Source organism: Channa argus, chromosome 8 (genome assembly GCF_033026475.1).
Source record: "Channa argus isolate prfri chromosome 8, Channa argus male v1.0, whole genome shotgun sequence".
Lineage (NCBI taxonomy): Eukaryota > Metazoa > Chordata > Actinopteri > Anabantiformes > Channidae > Channa > Channa argus.
In genome coordinates, this window is record NC_090204.1 from 13,886,049 (window position 1) to 13,902,073 (window position 16,025).

General features: G+C 37.6%; 1 protein-coding gene across 7 annotated transcripts in view; it reads right to left on the reverse strand.

Annotated features, from left to right (window-relative positions):
* The window catches only part of LOC137131372 (arf-GAP with coiled-coil, ANK repeat and PH domain-containing protein 2-like), a 49,269-nt gene that overhangs the window by 29,734 nt on the left and 3,510 nt on the right, over positions 1 to 16,025 (reverse strand). For all 7 annotated transcript variants that reach the window (XR_010914992.1, XR_010914991.1, XR_010914990.1 and 4 more), the window contains exons 2-3: positions 3,575 to 3,632; positions 167 to 286 (exon numbers count right to left, since the gene is read on the reverse strand). Coding sequence is in view for 4 of the 7 variants with exons in the window: in XM_067512530.1 (XP_067368631.1) it covers positions 167 to 286; positions 3,575 to 3,632 (178 nt within the window). In the remaining 3 variants the exon portion in view is untranslated. The remainder of the gene's footprint in view (positions 1 to 166; positions 287 to 3,574; positions 3,633 to 16,025) is intronic.

Consider the following 16,025-nt stretch of genomic DNA (forward strand, 5'->3'; position numbering starts at 1 on the left):
AACAGAAGTACAGACCCCTTGTAAAGGAAATATGAATTTATACCCAAAGGTAATTATTGACACTGTTTAAAAAAAGTGCCAAAAGAGCTCTGGCCATGAACGTTAAAAAACAAAAACACAATGCTTATTTATGTTTGAGATCAAGCCAGATTGTTTTTTGCCTTACCTCAATGACCTCATCTTTGGTAGACTGCTGGGCTAGCTCCCGGATCCCGTTAACAAACTGCTTGTTGGCTGCATTGTAGGCTTTTCCAGCATCAATCATCCCAATACACAACTTCACCAACTGTAGGGGAAAAGAAAAAGAGGCAAATGTTTAGGGCTAAAAACTGAAATTAAACACTGCAAACACATAAAGCCAAAGAGAATATAACAGTTGTGTGCAGAAACATTAAGAGTGGTGGAAATTTCTTCATAATTTCCTTCAAAGACATTTAGGAAAAGCAGATTTAGTGAAACTGCAGAGCAAAAAAAGAAAAGGAAAAAAAAGCAAAAAACATGGTGCTTAGTCAGTGTCTTGGTAATTAACAACAGGCTCTTCTTTCCAGCTGACTCATTGGGGTCAAAGATAATTATTTCAGGTTACATAAACTCATAGCAAACTCTGGCTGTTCTCCATTCTCACCCACACAGAAGATGACACAGACTCTCAATCTGCCTCTGCAGCCCAACAAGGCATCTAAAAAGCTAAATTTAAAGATTTAAAACCCTAAGAAGAGTAAATCAATCAATTTATAAAATAGAAAAACAAAAAGCTTATTCGTTAACACTGGGCATTTTGTATTAAGTAAATATTTTAATCAGAAACATAAGAAATAAATTTGGGCTCAAACATAACTGTCTTTATGGTCAAGCCCAAATTTAGGATTTGCTATTATACAGCTCATTTTTATACATAAATCCTTCATTTTGTAGGTTTTAACAAGCAATAATTCTATACAGTACTTCTATCAATAAGTAATGAAGTAATACTATAAGTATTTCATTATCTACTTGTTTGATTAGTGAATACTATAACTTAGAAATATAGCATTTGCACTTCTTTAACCTATGCCTTCTGACAACAGGTTTGGCTCCTTCCACAGCACCTCTATAAGATTAATGTTGGGACTTTGACTCAGCCTGTGTTAAGTATTCTTGGTAGAATGACTAGTGTCTTGTTCTCGCAGAATTAGTTAACTTAGTTGATATTTTCTTGTAGAAATTCTTTGTATAGTTCAAAACTCACATGGCAAGCTGTGCTGGTCAAGAGGCAACAACGCAGTTCAAAATCATGATAATGATGCCATTATATTTCATAGGTGGATAAGGTTCTCAGTGGAGTGCATGAGAATTTGATTGTCGCCAAACATAATGATCTCAACCAGGTCAAAACCTTTGGTGACATCTGCATGAAGAACGTTCTTCCAACAGATTCCTGGCTTATCCACATGGCCTGGAGCAAAATCTAGACAGGCAGCAAGTACTTTTTCGACAGCCATCATGACATACATGATAATCTAAAAATTGGGCAATTGTCACAATTTCAGAGGAGCCAGCAGATTGAACTGAACAAAAAGTAATACATTCAAAGCAAATATTTACAAGGGTGTAGTGCATCTTTAACTAAGCACCTGATTTATATCCATTTTGAGTTAAACGCCTGACCCCATATTGCTCTTGAAATTAATCGATAAGGGTCACATAATTTTGCTACAGCAAACATTGGATAATTTTACTTTAGTGAATAAATGAGTGAACTAATTTGTTGGGTTCCTCTAGTTATGGGACATGAAAATACTTTATGCGTATATAGAGAAAATTTTAAAGGGTTAACAGACTTTCAAGCACGACTGTAAAACGCAAATACATCCACACAAAACTATTGCAGTCACACTCTTGCATGCAAACACACCCACTCTCCAACAAATCCTTCCTCTCTGGAGCAAAAGGGGAAATGAGGCCGGGGCTGAGTCACAGTGGTGGGATGAGGAGGAGGGTGTGATTCTGTAAGACTAAATCCAGAAACAATGAACTGGGATCTTCCCAGCTCAACGTTTTGTCTTAGGTTAGTGAACATATACTCTCAACACTGGGGATGCCCATCGTTGAGGGGGATAGTTTGCTATCACAGTAGGGCGCTACTTCTGATAATGTTTTATTTTGTTTAGTTAACTTGAGCAGAGTAAGATGAGCAGGGTGAGATGAACAGCGATGCAGCTCACTTGGATTATGAATGTAATACAAACCAGCCACAGGAAATAACCCCAAAGCTCAAAAATGTATTGTCATTTAAACAGGGGTTCCCGTGTGAAAGTTAGCTGTTGGTTAAAAATAAACGAAAAAATAAAAGTCAAATCATACTGGATTAGTACTCACAGTGAGCTAATCACTTTGCAGGTGGCACATTGTGACAAAGAGAGGAAAAATGTCATCATCTAGAGCCTGTTTTTAGGATCTATAACTGAAACCAAAAAACTGAAACATTTTTTTTCCCCCCCATCATACTTTGGATAAAAAGGTTTTTTCTTACTACAATAAAAAACAAATGGTTTAAAAAGGAGAAAACTAATTAGAGTTAGCTGCTGCCTAGGAATATTATTACGGTGTACTTCCTATACTTGAACCACATATACCAATCAGCCTCAATGTTATTACCCAACACTCAGAAGTTCCCCCTTTTGTCAACAAAATAGCCCTGGGCTGTCAAAACCTCACTAGGCCTCTGAAGTCATGCTTTGGCACCAAGCTTTTGGCAGCAGAATAATGACATTTAGTAAATTGCAAGGTAAGGTCCCCATGGATTGAACTTGTTTTTCCACTACACCCTACAGGCGCTCAATTGAATTGAGAATTTGGCCAAAGTTGAGGCCAAGTCAATACCATAAATTCATAGTTGTGTTCTGCAGGTCATTGCAGGTGGGTGCATTATCCTACTGAAAGAGGTCACTGCTATCAGGCTATTATTTACATTTACATTTAGTCAGTTAGCAGACGCTTTTATCCAAAGCGACTTACAAGTGAAGTACAAGGCAGGCAAAATTATTATTATTATTATTAATTATTATTATAATTATTATATTATCAAGGGTAACTTGGTAAGCAACAATGCTTAGGTAGGTGGTACATGTGAAAGTAATTCCAAATGAATGGAAGGACTCAGGGATTCCCAACAGAACGTTGCCCAAAGCATTAAACTGCTTCCACCAGTCTGCCTTCATCCCATAATGCATCCTGTTAAGCAGGTAAGCAATGCATACACACATCCACATGATGTAAAAGAAAATGTGATTGATCTGACAAGGCCACCTTCTTCCATTGCTCTGCAGTCCAGTTCTGATGCTCACCTGCCCATTGTAGGCCCATCTGCTTCCAAAACTCCGTATATCCCACCTACTTCCAGTGTCATTGCATTGAGAAACCTATAGTACCTACTTAACCTGTGGGCGGTGCTAAATGCAAGCCCAGCGTGACAGTGTTTATATTAAAGTCTTAATATCAAAATGCAATCTGTCATGGGATATATATGTCGCAGCCAGTTCACACAGCAGAACAAATGAACAATTAAGCATTGTTGTTCATGGGAGGTACTCACTTTGTCGAGCTTAGATTCCAACTCACATACATCGCCCTCCACTTCCTCTATGGTAGCTCTATGGGGACAGAAAAAAAGCATTTGAAATCAAGTGTTACCATGACTCAGTACTCCACTGACTTTAAATTGCATTTATATGTTACATGTTAATACAGATGTTTTTTTGTTTTTTTAAATGCACAAGTATCCTATGGTTATATAAATTCAATCCTTCTACAAACTTTGCCACATCATCACTATTTTCCTCTGAGGCTCTCTGCTGCACCCACTATACACAAACTAAAGCAAGAAAAAGGTTTCATAAAATGAAACATATTACACTTCTTTCAGTAACTGAAATACTTTGATACCTAAATTAAAACAATGCACACACACCCACACTCGCAACCGCACCCACGCAAACTTACAAAGTATAAGAACAGCTCAATTATCACTGGCACATTGTGGCAATAAAAAGGCTCCCTACACCCATCTTTTTTGGTTATATTCAATCAAATGGTTGTAAATGGATCACAAAACACATAAATGAACTATTCATTTGTAGTTATATTTAAGCCCAGAATAAGGGTCATATCAAATCTGTAACTTAATAACTAGCATCTTAACAAGCTCTGCATCTGACACGTTCTTCACTCAGCTCCAAGCACCTTAATCTTTGACTTAGTCCACAAGACTTTGTTACCATCATTGAAGTCCACTGAAACATCTCCTTCCAATAGGTCAAGTTTAGTATTTTTTTATTTTGTCTTGGCAACTCCGTTCATTAGGCCAGCTGACCCATGTCTCCTCTGTACAGTGTCTGTGCACTCAAGCTTCTCACTTGTTTTTTCAAAGCTGCAGCCAATGCAGAAGCAGTGAGTAGTCTGATTCTCAAGGATGACATTCCTACTTGCTTATTGGTCAGATGTGCACTTAGTTCTTGAACGTATCTTTTGTCCTGGTTGGCTCCAGTTTGAAGAAAATGTTTATTTCTTTGCTATATCTAACATAAAATAACCTTCCTTTCTTAAAACAAGTATAGACTGCTGAGTTTCTAAGGAATGCTGTTTTTGTTTGGCCATTTGTAGTCCTATTTTATACTGAAAATAACAGGAGGCTCCTTCCTGTGGAGGAAGAGCCATATAAAAACTCCAACCTTTCTCTAGATGGTTTGTCTTGATCATATTTCAATTTTTTCTGACCATACTCTATGAGTCTAACATTTACCTGTTGTATCCTATATCAACTTTGAGTGTACTTAAAATTAAATGTATTATTTCAACTTAACCAACATGCAAACATTTTATGTTACAGCCTCAAGTACAGTTTTATTACATTATATTATACACTACACTGTAGAGTACTACAACAAGCATGTGCAGACATGTACATCATTAAATGGCAGGAAAAGTGAGAGCTGCCATTTTGAGTAATGCCACAGGGCTGTAGTCAGGGTTGGCACTGAGCCTTTTAAAATGTGATAAAGCACAGCTTGGCTCTCCACAGGATCAACAACCTACACGCTTCACAGTGGCACCATGGAGTAGAAGTGCACAGGCTGAGTAAACCACTCAAGCAATATTTTGTAATAATCTGTACAGTTCAAGATGTTACTGAGGGTGTAATGTATAAAAATTACAGTACATAAGAAATTGATAAGCTGTACAACTACTTTACACAATAACAGTGTTATGTAAAGGTTTTCTTGGTTTACACTATTTTAACTATATAATCTGCAAGAAAGATACTTGCAGGTACACTTAATACCTGCAATAATATTGTGGTTTGTGATCATCAGCATTGAAGGGGGTAAGTATTAAAGCAGCAAACAAGCACATTTCATAGTAGACATCAGGAAAGAGTTCACTGGACATTTTTAGATGAGATAAACCTTTATTGATCCCATAATGGAGAACTTTCCATGTTACAGCAGCAGAACAAATGAGTAAATGTACAGCAAGCAAGTCAGTATACAATACATATAAATATACATCCAACAAACAAACAAAACAATTGCATTAGGGTTGATGTTACAACCCTGTAGTATGAACGTATATTATAGTGAGTACTGGTTCACTGGGAGCAACTCTGGTTGTAAAGTGTGACAGCAGCAGGGAGAAAACACCTACGATATCGCTCCATCAGGCACTTCGGGTGTAACAGTCCATCAGTGCAGGAGCAGCTCAGAGATATCACTGTGTCGTACAGGGGGTGGGAGTCATTCTCCAGCAAAGATGATGGCTTGGCTACAATTCTCCTACCTCCGGTACCAGGACTGATCTTGGCCTTCCTGATCAATTTATGCAGTCTCTTCCTGTCTGCTGTAGAGATGCTACTGCATCAGCAGGCTATACCATAAAAGATGGCAGAGTCTACCAGAGTCAAAGAAAGTCTTTAGTGCTTCTTGCTGTTATCTGTTCAGTCCAGTTTGTTTAGGTGAACACCCAGGTATTTGTAAAAGTCTACTCTCTCAATGTCCTTTCCCTGGATGTTCACCAGTGATGGTGAACAGTGTGTGTGTCTGCTCTCTGGTTTTACCTGCATGGATCAGGAGGCAGCTCAGCTGCCTCAATCTTATTCTTCAGAAGCACAGGTATTATTGTATTAAAAGCACTAGAGATGTCAAAAAACATGACTCTCACTGCATTCCTAGTCTTCTCCAGGTGAGAGCCCTGTTCACGAGGAAGATGACAGCATCCTCAACTTCGATGCCTGGTTGGTACGCAAACTAAAGTGGGTCCATTGCTGGGCTCACCAGAGGGTGGAGATGGTTAAGCACCAGCCTCTCCAGTGTCTTTATCGTATGTAAAGCAGCACCGGTCTGTAGTCCCAGCCTTTTGAGCGGGACATCTTTGGTACTTGTGTCAATGGATGTCTTCCACAGCTCTGCCACTTTTAAGCACTTTTATGTCAGTTATATCCTACAGTTCAGTTGTCTATCCAGTGTTACAATAGTAAAAAAAAAAAAAAAATCATGTTTTGCAGAAAGGTAAGTTTACTCTACACATTTGAACGATTTATCTACTGGTGTAGCTGGACCACTAACACACTTTCCATTTGCTTCTGGTAAAGCTGATTATCAAGACTTTAGGCTTATTATGCAGTTGTTCTAGACCCACAACCAATTAGAGAAGGCCAAACCTTGAGCAAATCTCTGAGGCACCAAAGGCTAAATCTAAAGGCAAAAATTGCATATTGTAGCTTAAAGGAGATGTGCTCCATTGCTGAACCTCAGCTCAAAGTTAGCAGGGTGTTCAGGTACTGGCTAAGCTCCTAAGAGAGCCTGCACAAGCAGCAACTATATCACTCAGTAAAATCAACTGTGCCAAAACCAAACTGCTGACAATGCAGAAACTGACATATGCTTAATTCAGCAAATAATGTCAAATGGCAGTTACTTGGCCATGAAACCTACACTGTATAGATTATGTGCTTCAGCACAAAAGAAACTTTGTCTTGTGTACTTTCGTTAATAAATACAACCCTAAGCTTGAATCACATAGAATTACAACAGTTTGAGGATTTCTTTTCAACAAGTTCAACAAACCTAGCCCAAGAGAAATGCTCTCACCCTGAGAACAATATGACAGAGCTTCTTAATGAATGTGTTCATTTTTTGTTAGCGAACCCAAACACACCATAATAACCTACTTAAGTAGATGAGGAGGGCAGACACAGGGTCAAACGAATTAAAGAGTCTGCCACTTTTACACAGACATTAACCCTGCTCAAAATCTGAAGAGCATGTTTCAAGCCCTATTTGTCTTATTCAGTTGCTGCAGGCAAAGTCCATTTCTATGATAACTGGGTGTGATCTTGAGTGGGGGTGGAAAAAGAAGATACAAAGCTGGACATTGAAAGCCCGGCCAACTGTTTAAATACCAGCCCTAAAACTCAAGCACGTGCATTTTAATTCTTCTCTGAATATCATCACACACAAAAAATAACTATTAAAAGATGTAGGGCTGGCACATGCTAAACACATCTCCATGCTAAGTAGTAGAAGTTTGAACCAGAGGGAAGCAATATCTGACAACCACTCAAAAACACAAGTCACTGTGTTTTCTTTGTTGTTTTTTTAAATTGGACCTGACCCAGCTGCTTTTGGTGTTCAAGGAAAATGGCAGGACATATGCTGTGGTGGCAGCTCTTGTATAAGAATGGCATAGAATGGAAAGGTCAGGTATATTCACTTTTTTTCCCTTATAAATGAATTATGGTTACAAAACTTAGCTGTGAAAATATAACTTACTTCATCCTTGGCCACTCTCTAGAGTTCCATAGAAGGACAAGAACATGACTATTTCCTTCTAATCTTGAAATATGAGCCTGCAGGGTCAACTTGTGAAAGTGCTGACAGGGAGGAGGAGCCCTGGCAAAATGAAAAACTGGGCCACTGCCTCTCAGCTCTGACCTTGGAGTGTATCCAGCTCGAGTCTGGATAATGAGCAGAAGAATACCAGAATGAAAGAGATGCAGATAACTGATTCTGAAACGCACATCTCTTTCTCAAACGGAGATTGCATAAAAAAGATACCCACTTTAAAAAGTTCATTGCAAATAGGGGCTGTGTATCCACTGTCCAAGAAGCACCAGCACCACTTACCCAAGCATCCAACTGGTTTTTATACTGATTGCAGAGAGAACACTTTCACTTTCCATAGCTGGCTTATGGCCTATTGAGTAGCTGACATTAGTGGATGATGCCAAAGGATTGTGATACATACTTTATTTCCAATCTAGAGTCACAATTCTTATCCCAATTATAACAATTCTATTCTAATTCTGAAGGTCAAACAAGGGCATTCTTGATTCAGTATTTATACTTCAAGGTCCTTCAGTCATTGCACAATAAAGCAAATGTAGAAAGAAAATCTGTTTATATGAAGATGAGATGAACAAATAAAAATGTAATTTTTCACTCAACATAACAGATTGTAAGCTAGAATACAGGTTTGTTGTCAGTTTTTAAGTAGCTCTAAGACCAGTGCAACACAGTAGTTTTTGTGTTTAGATGTTGAGTAAAGAATTAGTGGTTTTCTACAACACTGAGACAAACTTCCACATTCTAAATATGGTGAGGCGTGGCGATATCTTAAATATACTCAATGTGTCGCAGCTTTTTTTTTTTGAGTACAAAATGCCTTTCATCTTTTTAAGTTGCCAACATGAAAGCACTGAATACAGTGAAAGGGCCACTGTCATGGATACGACAGTTCAGAGGAAAGATACAAGTTCTTATTTGAGAAGAACGTGTGAAATAAAAACAAATGTTATTAGTCATTTTTAAAGCCCTTGTTTAAATACGGTCATTAAAATATTGGCACCCATGCATTTCTCTCAGAAAATGCAACCCTTCTATCAGAAAATTGTTTCAATTGCAAATGTTTTTGTATTCATGTGCTTATTGTTTTTGTTTGCACTGGAAAAAAAAAAACATTGAACACAAGTCAAATCTGGTACAATTACACACAGAACCAAAATAATGCACTGGACAAAATTATTGGCACCCTTAATGTTTGGCAGCACCCCCTTTGGAAAAAATAACTAAAATTAGTCGCCTCCTGTAACCATGAATGAGTTTCTTACACCTCTCTACTGGAATTTTGGAGCACTCCTCTTTTGCAAACTGCTCCAGGTCATTCAGATTTGAGATCTCACCACAGGTTTTCTATGGGATTCAGATCTGGACTCATTGCTGGCCATTTCAGAACTCTCCAGCTTCTTGTTTCTAACCATTTCTGTGTGCTTTTTGAAGTGTGTTTCGGGTCATTGTCCGGCTGGATGACCCATGACCTCTGGTAGAAATGCACCTTTCTGACACTGGCCGCTACGTTGCGCCCCAAAAGTAATCATCAGATCTCATGCTACCATTGACACAGTCAAGGAATCCAGTGCCAGGAGAAGCAAAGCAACCCCAAAACATCTTTGAAGCTCCACCATGTTAAACTGTAGGGAGTGTGTTCTTTTCTTTGAAGGCCTCATTTCTTTTTCTGGAAACAGAGCCATGATGTCCTTTACCCAAAAGCTCTACTTTTGTCTCATCTGTCCACAGTATGTTCTCACAGAAGGATTGTGGTTTTGTCACAAAGGTTTTGGCAAACAGTCTTACTTTTTATGCCTTTGTGTCAGCAGTGGTGTCCTCCTGGGTCTCCTACCCTAGAGTCCCTTTTCATTCGGATAGTGACGGATAGCAGGAGCTGACACTGTTGTACCGTGTGTCTGCAGATCAGCTTGAATTTCTTTGGAAGTTAATCTGGGTTCTTTATCCACCAGTCGAAAAATCATGCGTTGTAATATTTCCATTATTTTGCTCTTCCGTCCACATCCAGGGAGGTTAGCTACAGTGCCATGGGCTTTAAACATCTTGAAGATATTGCACACAGGGGACCCTGGAACATTAAGATTTCTGGAGATGAACTTGTAGCCTTGAGATTGTCCATGTTTTTCCACAATTTATTCTCCCCTCTTTACATTTCTTTCTTTTCTCCTGCTCAGTGTGACACAAAGGTTGAGTCAACTTTTCTCCATTTAACCTAGTTGCAAGTGTGATTACTATATTGCCCACACCTGTTACTTGCCATAGGTGTGTCTAAATACAAATTACAGGAGCATCACATGCTTGAAAAGCAATTATTTCTAATAATTTTGTGCAGTTTATCAAGTTTGACTTTTCTTCTGTTTTTTTGGGTTGTTCCAGTGCAAACAATAACAATAAGCAGGTGAGTACCAAAACATTTGTAACTGGAACAATTTTCTGAGAGAAGGTTTGCATTTTCTGACAGAATTGCAAGGGTGCCGATATTTTTCCTCTCAGAAGCTTTGAAATGGAACAATAATTGAACTTTTACCTATGAGGTTTCACATCTGGAAGAACGCAAGTACAGAAAAGGATGCAGATTAAGAAATTTCTGTACAAGATCTGCACATTTACTGGTTTAAATAAATACTGTTTCTTAAACTTGAGTTGGATAGAAACCACAAATAAACAACATAAAAATGTTTAAATGCAGACATATGTCACAGGGACTATTAAATTCATCATACTGGTGTAACTGTATGCATTATAGAGTTATAGAGAGCATTTATAAAACGCTTTACAAGAGATTTCAAAATAGAGATACCGTGTATCACAATAAAGGCTAAAAATATTCCTAAATTATATACAGAGTATACTACCCAGCCCTAATTATGGTGTAAATAGAATTTTTGGATTTCAGCCAAATGTTTCAGCTCTTTCTAAACTGTTTAGTCTGATAGAATAAAAACTGAAGTATTTACTCATTCACCAATGAGAAATCACTATCCACCATATTTGGTGGCCCTTGCAGCTGAAAGACTCTCCTTTGAAATAGGTGGTGGCGATAAATTTCACTCGAAAAGTAAAAAGAAACAGCAATATATAATTAGAAGTTTCTTTACTACATCAAACATTAGAAATGAAGGAACTACACTCTGGTTTGAATGCTGTTTGAGTGCGAGGGAAAAGCTGGAAGTAATAACGACATGGCATGAACTGGACTGTATTACATAAAGAAGAAAATGACTGCTTTGTAGGGCAGTGTAATTCAATGAATTCCGATTTCCATTACAATTAGGGCTTTCTAACAATAATAGTGCCCCATTCCATTGCACACTATTACTCTTGTTTCACATCGCTATAAATCCAGCGCACTCCTATTCATTACAGTGGTTCACTTTTGTGCCTCACTAAAACTTCAAACTCTCTCAGCCAGGCTACAACCTGTTTAGTTCAGCTGAAGATTCGCACATAATGACACAACAAGATGGTTTACTTGAAAGCTAAGCCTCTTTTCTTCCTGTCACACAGTCTGACAATTTTATTACGACAGAAAACGAGTAAAAGAGCAAAACAACAAGAAGTACAATGGCAGAATCCAATCTGGGTTTGGCAGTACTAGCCACTCATCCACTGTGCTGCCGCAATACTGTTTTTCAAGACAAAAGACAAAACAAAACAAACACTAGTTCTAGAGCTCTATTAGAAATTTAACTACTTACCTTCATTATTATTAAATAAACATATCAATCAACAAAGAAATGACTCTGTATTAAACGTAAAAACAACAAATAAACAAACAAATAAATAATGAACATAGCCTGGGTACAGTCCAAAACAAAATACAGTACTGCCGTATATGGTAAAGATGAATATAAAAATTTTTTTATCTGAAACTGGCTTATCTTAGATTTTTGCTTAAAAAAATGACCAATAGTTTCATGGTCATGTTCATGTTTCATGTTTCTTGAGTGTAGCACACAGTTGAAGTGTATAGCAGACCAGGGTAAAGTGAGGACTGGGTGGAGCAGAGTGGACTGATTGAGGCTCATATTAGTAATATTATTAGATGCATAAAGTAGCAAGTATCAGTTTAAGTAAGTTTGTATAGAGCAGTGGGCTATCACCAAGTAAAACATGAAATCTCTATACATGTATTATTGTTGTTACTTTCAGTAAACAACCATATAAAACTCTTATTGTCATAGTGGCTGACTAAAATTCTTACATTAATAATAACCACATAAACGAACAAACCAGTGGATTTTCTTTCTTTCTGACTACAGAGTAACATGTTCTATAATAAACGACACCTAATTCTTTTGCAGCGAGTCACTGACCACGATCCAAAACAAAGAGTACCACCTCTCCAGACCAGCAGCATGTGTGCACTCTGCATGCAGCAGTGAAGTCACTAATTAGGGTCTTCATTCAAACTGCGAACACAATAGTCTTATGTCGGCCTGTGGCACAGACCTGTGGCACAGACCTCGATCCTTCAAAGACGTAACCTCACACTAAAGACCATCTGCCAGTTGCATACTTTCACTTTCCTTCTCACTGGGAGAGGTTTCCTAATTCAGACACTCTGGGACTGCCTGGTTTGACTGGAAATATGCTCCTATTGTATAATATATAAACCTAGCTATGTCATACAGAGTTGAAACAATTAAACAGATTATATGAACTTCATAATGAGGATTTGCTGTTTTATCTTATGTAACTGTAAACCTCTTTAGTTTGTTGCCTATTTAGACATAATGTGAAATTGAATTGATCATTGCATAATTTTACAATGTTCACAACATTGCCATAATAGTAAATCAAGTCATCTTATGGAAAGGGAAATAAATAAATAAATAAAATAAAAATCTGCAGATTAAATTAGGATGCAGCTATTAAAACCACTATCCTTATTAGAGACTTGACTTTTTTATTGTCAATGCAGCTGCAAACTTGCCTCATACCTCACGTGTAAGTCTCTTTGGATTAAAGCGTCTGCTAAATGACCAAATGTAAATGTAAACTCCAGAGTTAGCCAAAAGCAATCTGATGTCAAAATGCCAATATCCATATGAATTCAGATGTTTGACAGCTGAACAACTCAGTATTACAATTTTCCCTCGACGTTTGACATTTTATTTTACTTGGTGTCAAAAGGTTTATTTTCTGCACTGAGACAATTTCACCACTGAATCTATTACTGTAGATGGAAAAGGGAAGAATAGGGTGAGCTTCAGATCTGTGACGTAGATCCTGTAATTGTTAGGCAGCAGGGAAGCGGTGATATGGTGGGGGATCCTACTGTGGTAAAACCCCCCATTAGACGCACAAGCTTCAACATCACCATGATTAGTTCATTTCTTAATAAACCTTCACACAAGCTTTGGGAAATTCTGTCTCATGCTGTAATGAATGAACAATATTTTCCAACCTTCCTACATAATACACTATTAAAAAAAGAAGTTGAGAAGAAGGTGAGCGTCATAACTGCTGCATTTCCACTAAATACAGTAAGGACTGAGAAGCGGTTGTGACTGACTTGCTAATAGATAGCATTTTCTCCAAAACGACTAAAAACAAGAAACAAGAGTAAACACTGAAAGCTATAAACTCTTTAGTTATTCATTTTTCAATAAAATGATTGACTTGTTTGTGCAAATATTGACTTATTTGTTTAGCTATTTTACAATTCAAGTGAGTTCAAGAGGACATTTTTAGACATCTTTTTTTGTTCAACCAACTGATAAACATAATCACAATCACAATGATCCAATAAAACAGGCGTATTGTCAAGTATTTCTGCTCGGGAAAAGCCTAGTGTTTCAGTTCTATATTAAACATCAGTAGAAAAATTAATTACAGTTTTTTAGAATGTACGTCTTTATTTAATGTGTCACTCTGTATTTCCTGAAATATAGCTGTGCCCAGCAGGACCATTGCAACAAGAGTATCAGTAGTCCTCCCATTTTATTAGTGGTTAATTGTCTATATTAATAACCATTAAAAGGAAATGAACCACAGCTTAATTAAATCATACTACAAAAAGCCCTTCATGCTAACAAGCCTGCTGCAGGTCTCCCAGGGGAGGAAGAAAGACAGCCAGTGATCCGCTGGCTCTACAGCTGCTGCCAGTGACTCAGGGGAAACTGCGATGGTTCCTGTTTAACCAGTGACATCATATCATGGCACTCAGAGAAATCATGCGATGCTGATTAGGATAAGAGTGTATACAAAAAGTGAGCTAATTTCCGAAAGTAACTCACTTGTGGAACGGTCCTGCCTACTAGGCATAAAAACATCCCTGTCCGTCTCTTGTGACATTTTATTTTTCCAATTACTTCGTTATGCTTCCTTGCGTAGCCTATTCACAATGGGATATTCCAACATTTCAGCTCCACAGATGTTTATTGTTTTGGTCAATGGGATAGAAAAGCTGATGGTAATGAACATTACTACTTACACACCAAGGCAAAGAAAGTTGGATAATAGAGCAGGTAACTAGAGGTATGCAACAGTTTTAGCAACGACTTTCAGTAATCAATATTAAAAATGTATACTTTATTGGTTCCCATGGGCAATTGTCTTAGCTATGTGTCCAAATGTTCTTGGACAAAAGGAACCATGAATCGAACCAAAGGAAAAAACAGAAAGTGTAAACTTTATGTTGTATTTTTGTTTCTGCTCTAAGTAAACCCTTAACTCTTACTTACTAAGTAGTTGTGAAAACACAAGAGTGGGATCTTCTACTTAATTAAATGCATCATTACCACAGGGTAATGTGCTAATGATGAAGATTTGCTGTGGCAGATGATTCTCCACAGCGAATTATCTAACCTCCCTCTAACCCTGTCCTCTGGATCCAGTTCTCTCACACCAAATAACTTCATGTTCTCTCTCACTACATCCATAAATCTCCTCTTTGGTCTTCCTCTAGACCTCCTGCCTGGAAGCTCTAACCTCAGTATGTTCTACTGATATATTCACAGTCTCTCCTCTGAACACGTCCAAACCACCTCACTCTGGAATGTATTGGACTTCCTCTGAATCGATTTATCATATAATCCTATCTCTTATTTATATGAAATCATGGTATGGAAATACATATACATTTTTATGTGGAAGAGATACACATCCCTAATATTGGGAACTTGCAGAATAGAAAGGCATATTACATATGTAAAGTATTTGTTGCTGGATGTGGGGAAAATAGCCAGTGTCATCTGAAGGGAATTTTCAACTGTCATACTTGAAGAGAAGCCAGGAAAGCTCTTGAGGCAGACACTAATGTCTATTCTGAAGTGGAAAACTAAGCTACTAAGGCAACTGAGAAAAGCACGCACATCTTCTCTGGGCTGAAAAGTATGGTTTATGACCAAAGACTGTTTTTTCTTTTTTATATTTTTTTATATATATATATATATATATATATATATATATATATATATATATATATATATATATGTGTGTGTGTGTGTGTGTGTGTGTGTGTGTGTGTGTGTGTGTGTGTGTGTATGTTTGTATGTGTAGTGCCAAATTACCACTTTAAAAAACCGCTCTCTCCACATTTGGGGGCTCCATATTCTCTAGCACAAAGTTGAAAGCAAACACCAAATTGGAAACACATGTTGAATTAGTGAGAGCTGCTCCATGCTTGAATATAGTCCATGTTTTCATCCATTCTACCCCCCCCACACACACACACAAAATATAATAAGTGGGGGGTTGGAAAAATGAAGAGTAAAATGATGTCCAAAGTGGAAAAACGTGCTGTTAAGATAACCGTCCCAACAGATTAGGATGAAAAAACAGTGGACTGTAAAGTCAGGAAACGTTGACAGATGGTTCTCCCAAGGGGCAAAGGTCACTAAAAATACACACACAGAGATGGGCCTACGTGCTTAGCTGTGACACCTAGCTGCAAAGGATCTTGGTATGTAGTCTCCTATGAGACTGAACAGAATTTCTGTTCCTAACAGTGATATTCAGATTCTATGTTTAGTTTGTCAACTGAAAAAAAACAAAATCACAAATTTTTGTGGTAATTTATACAATGAATATGAATAATTGTTATGTTATTCATAGAATTATTACTACATTGTTATTACCGAGGATTTGCTGTTTTTCTTAAGTTTTCTGTGTAACATTAAAAAATAAATATGATCTGTTTAC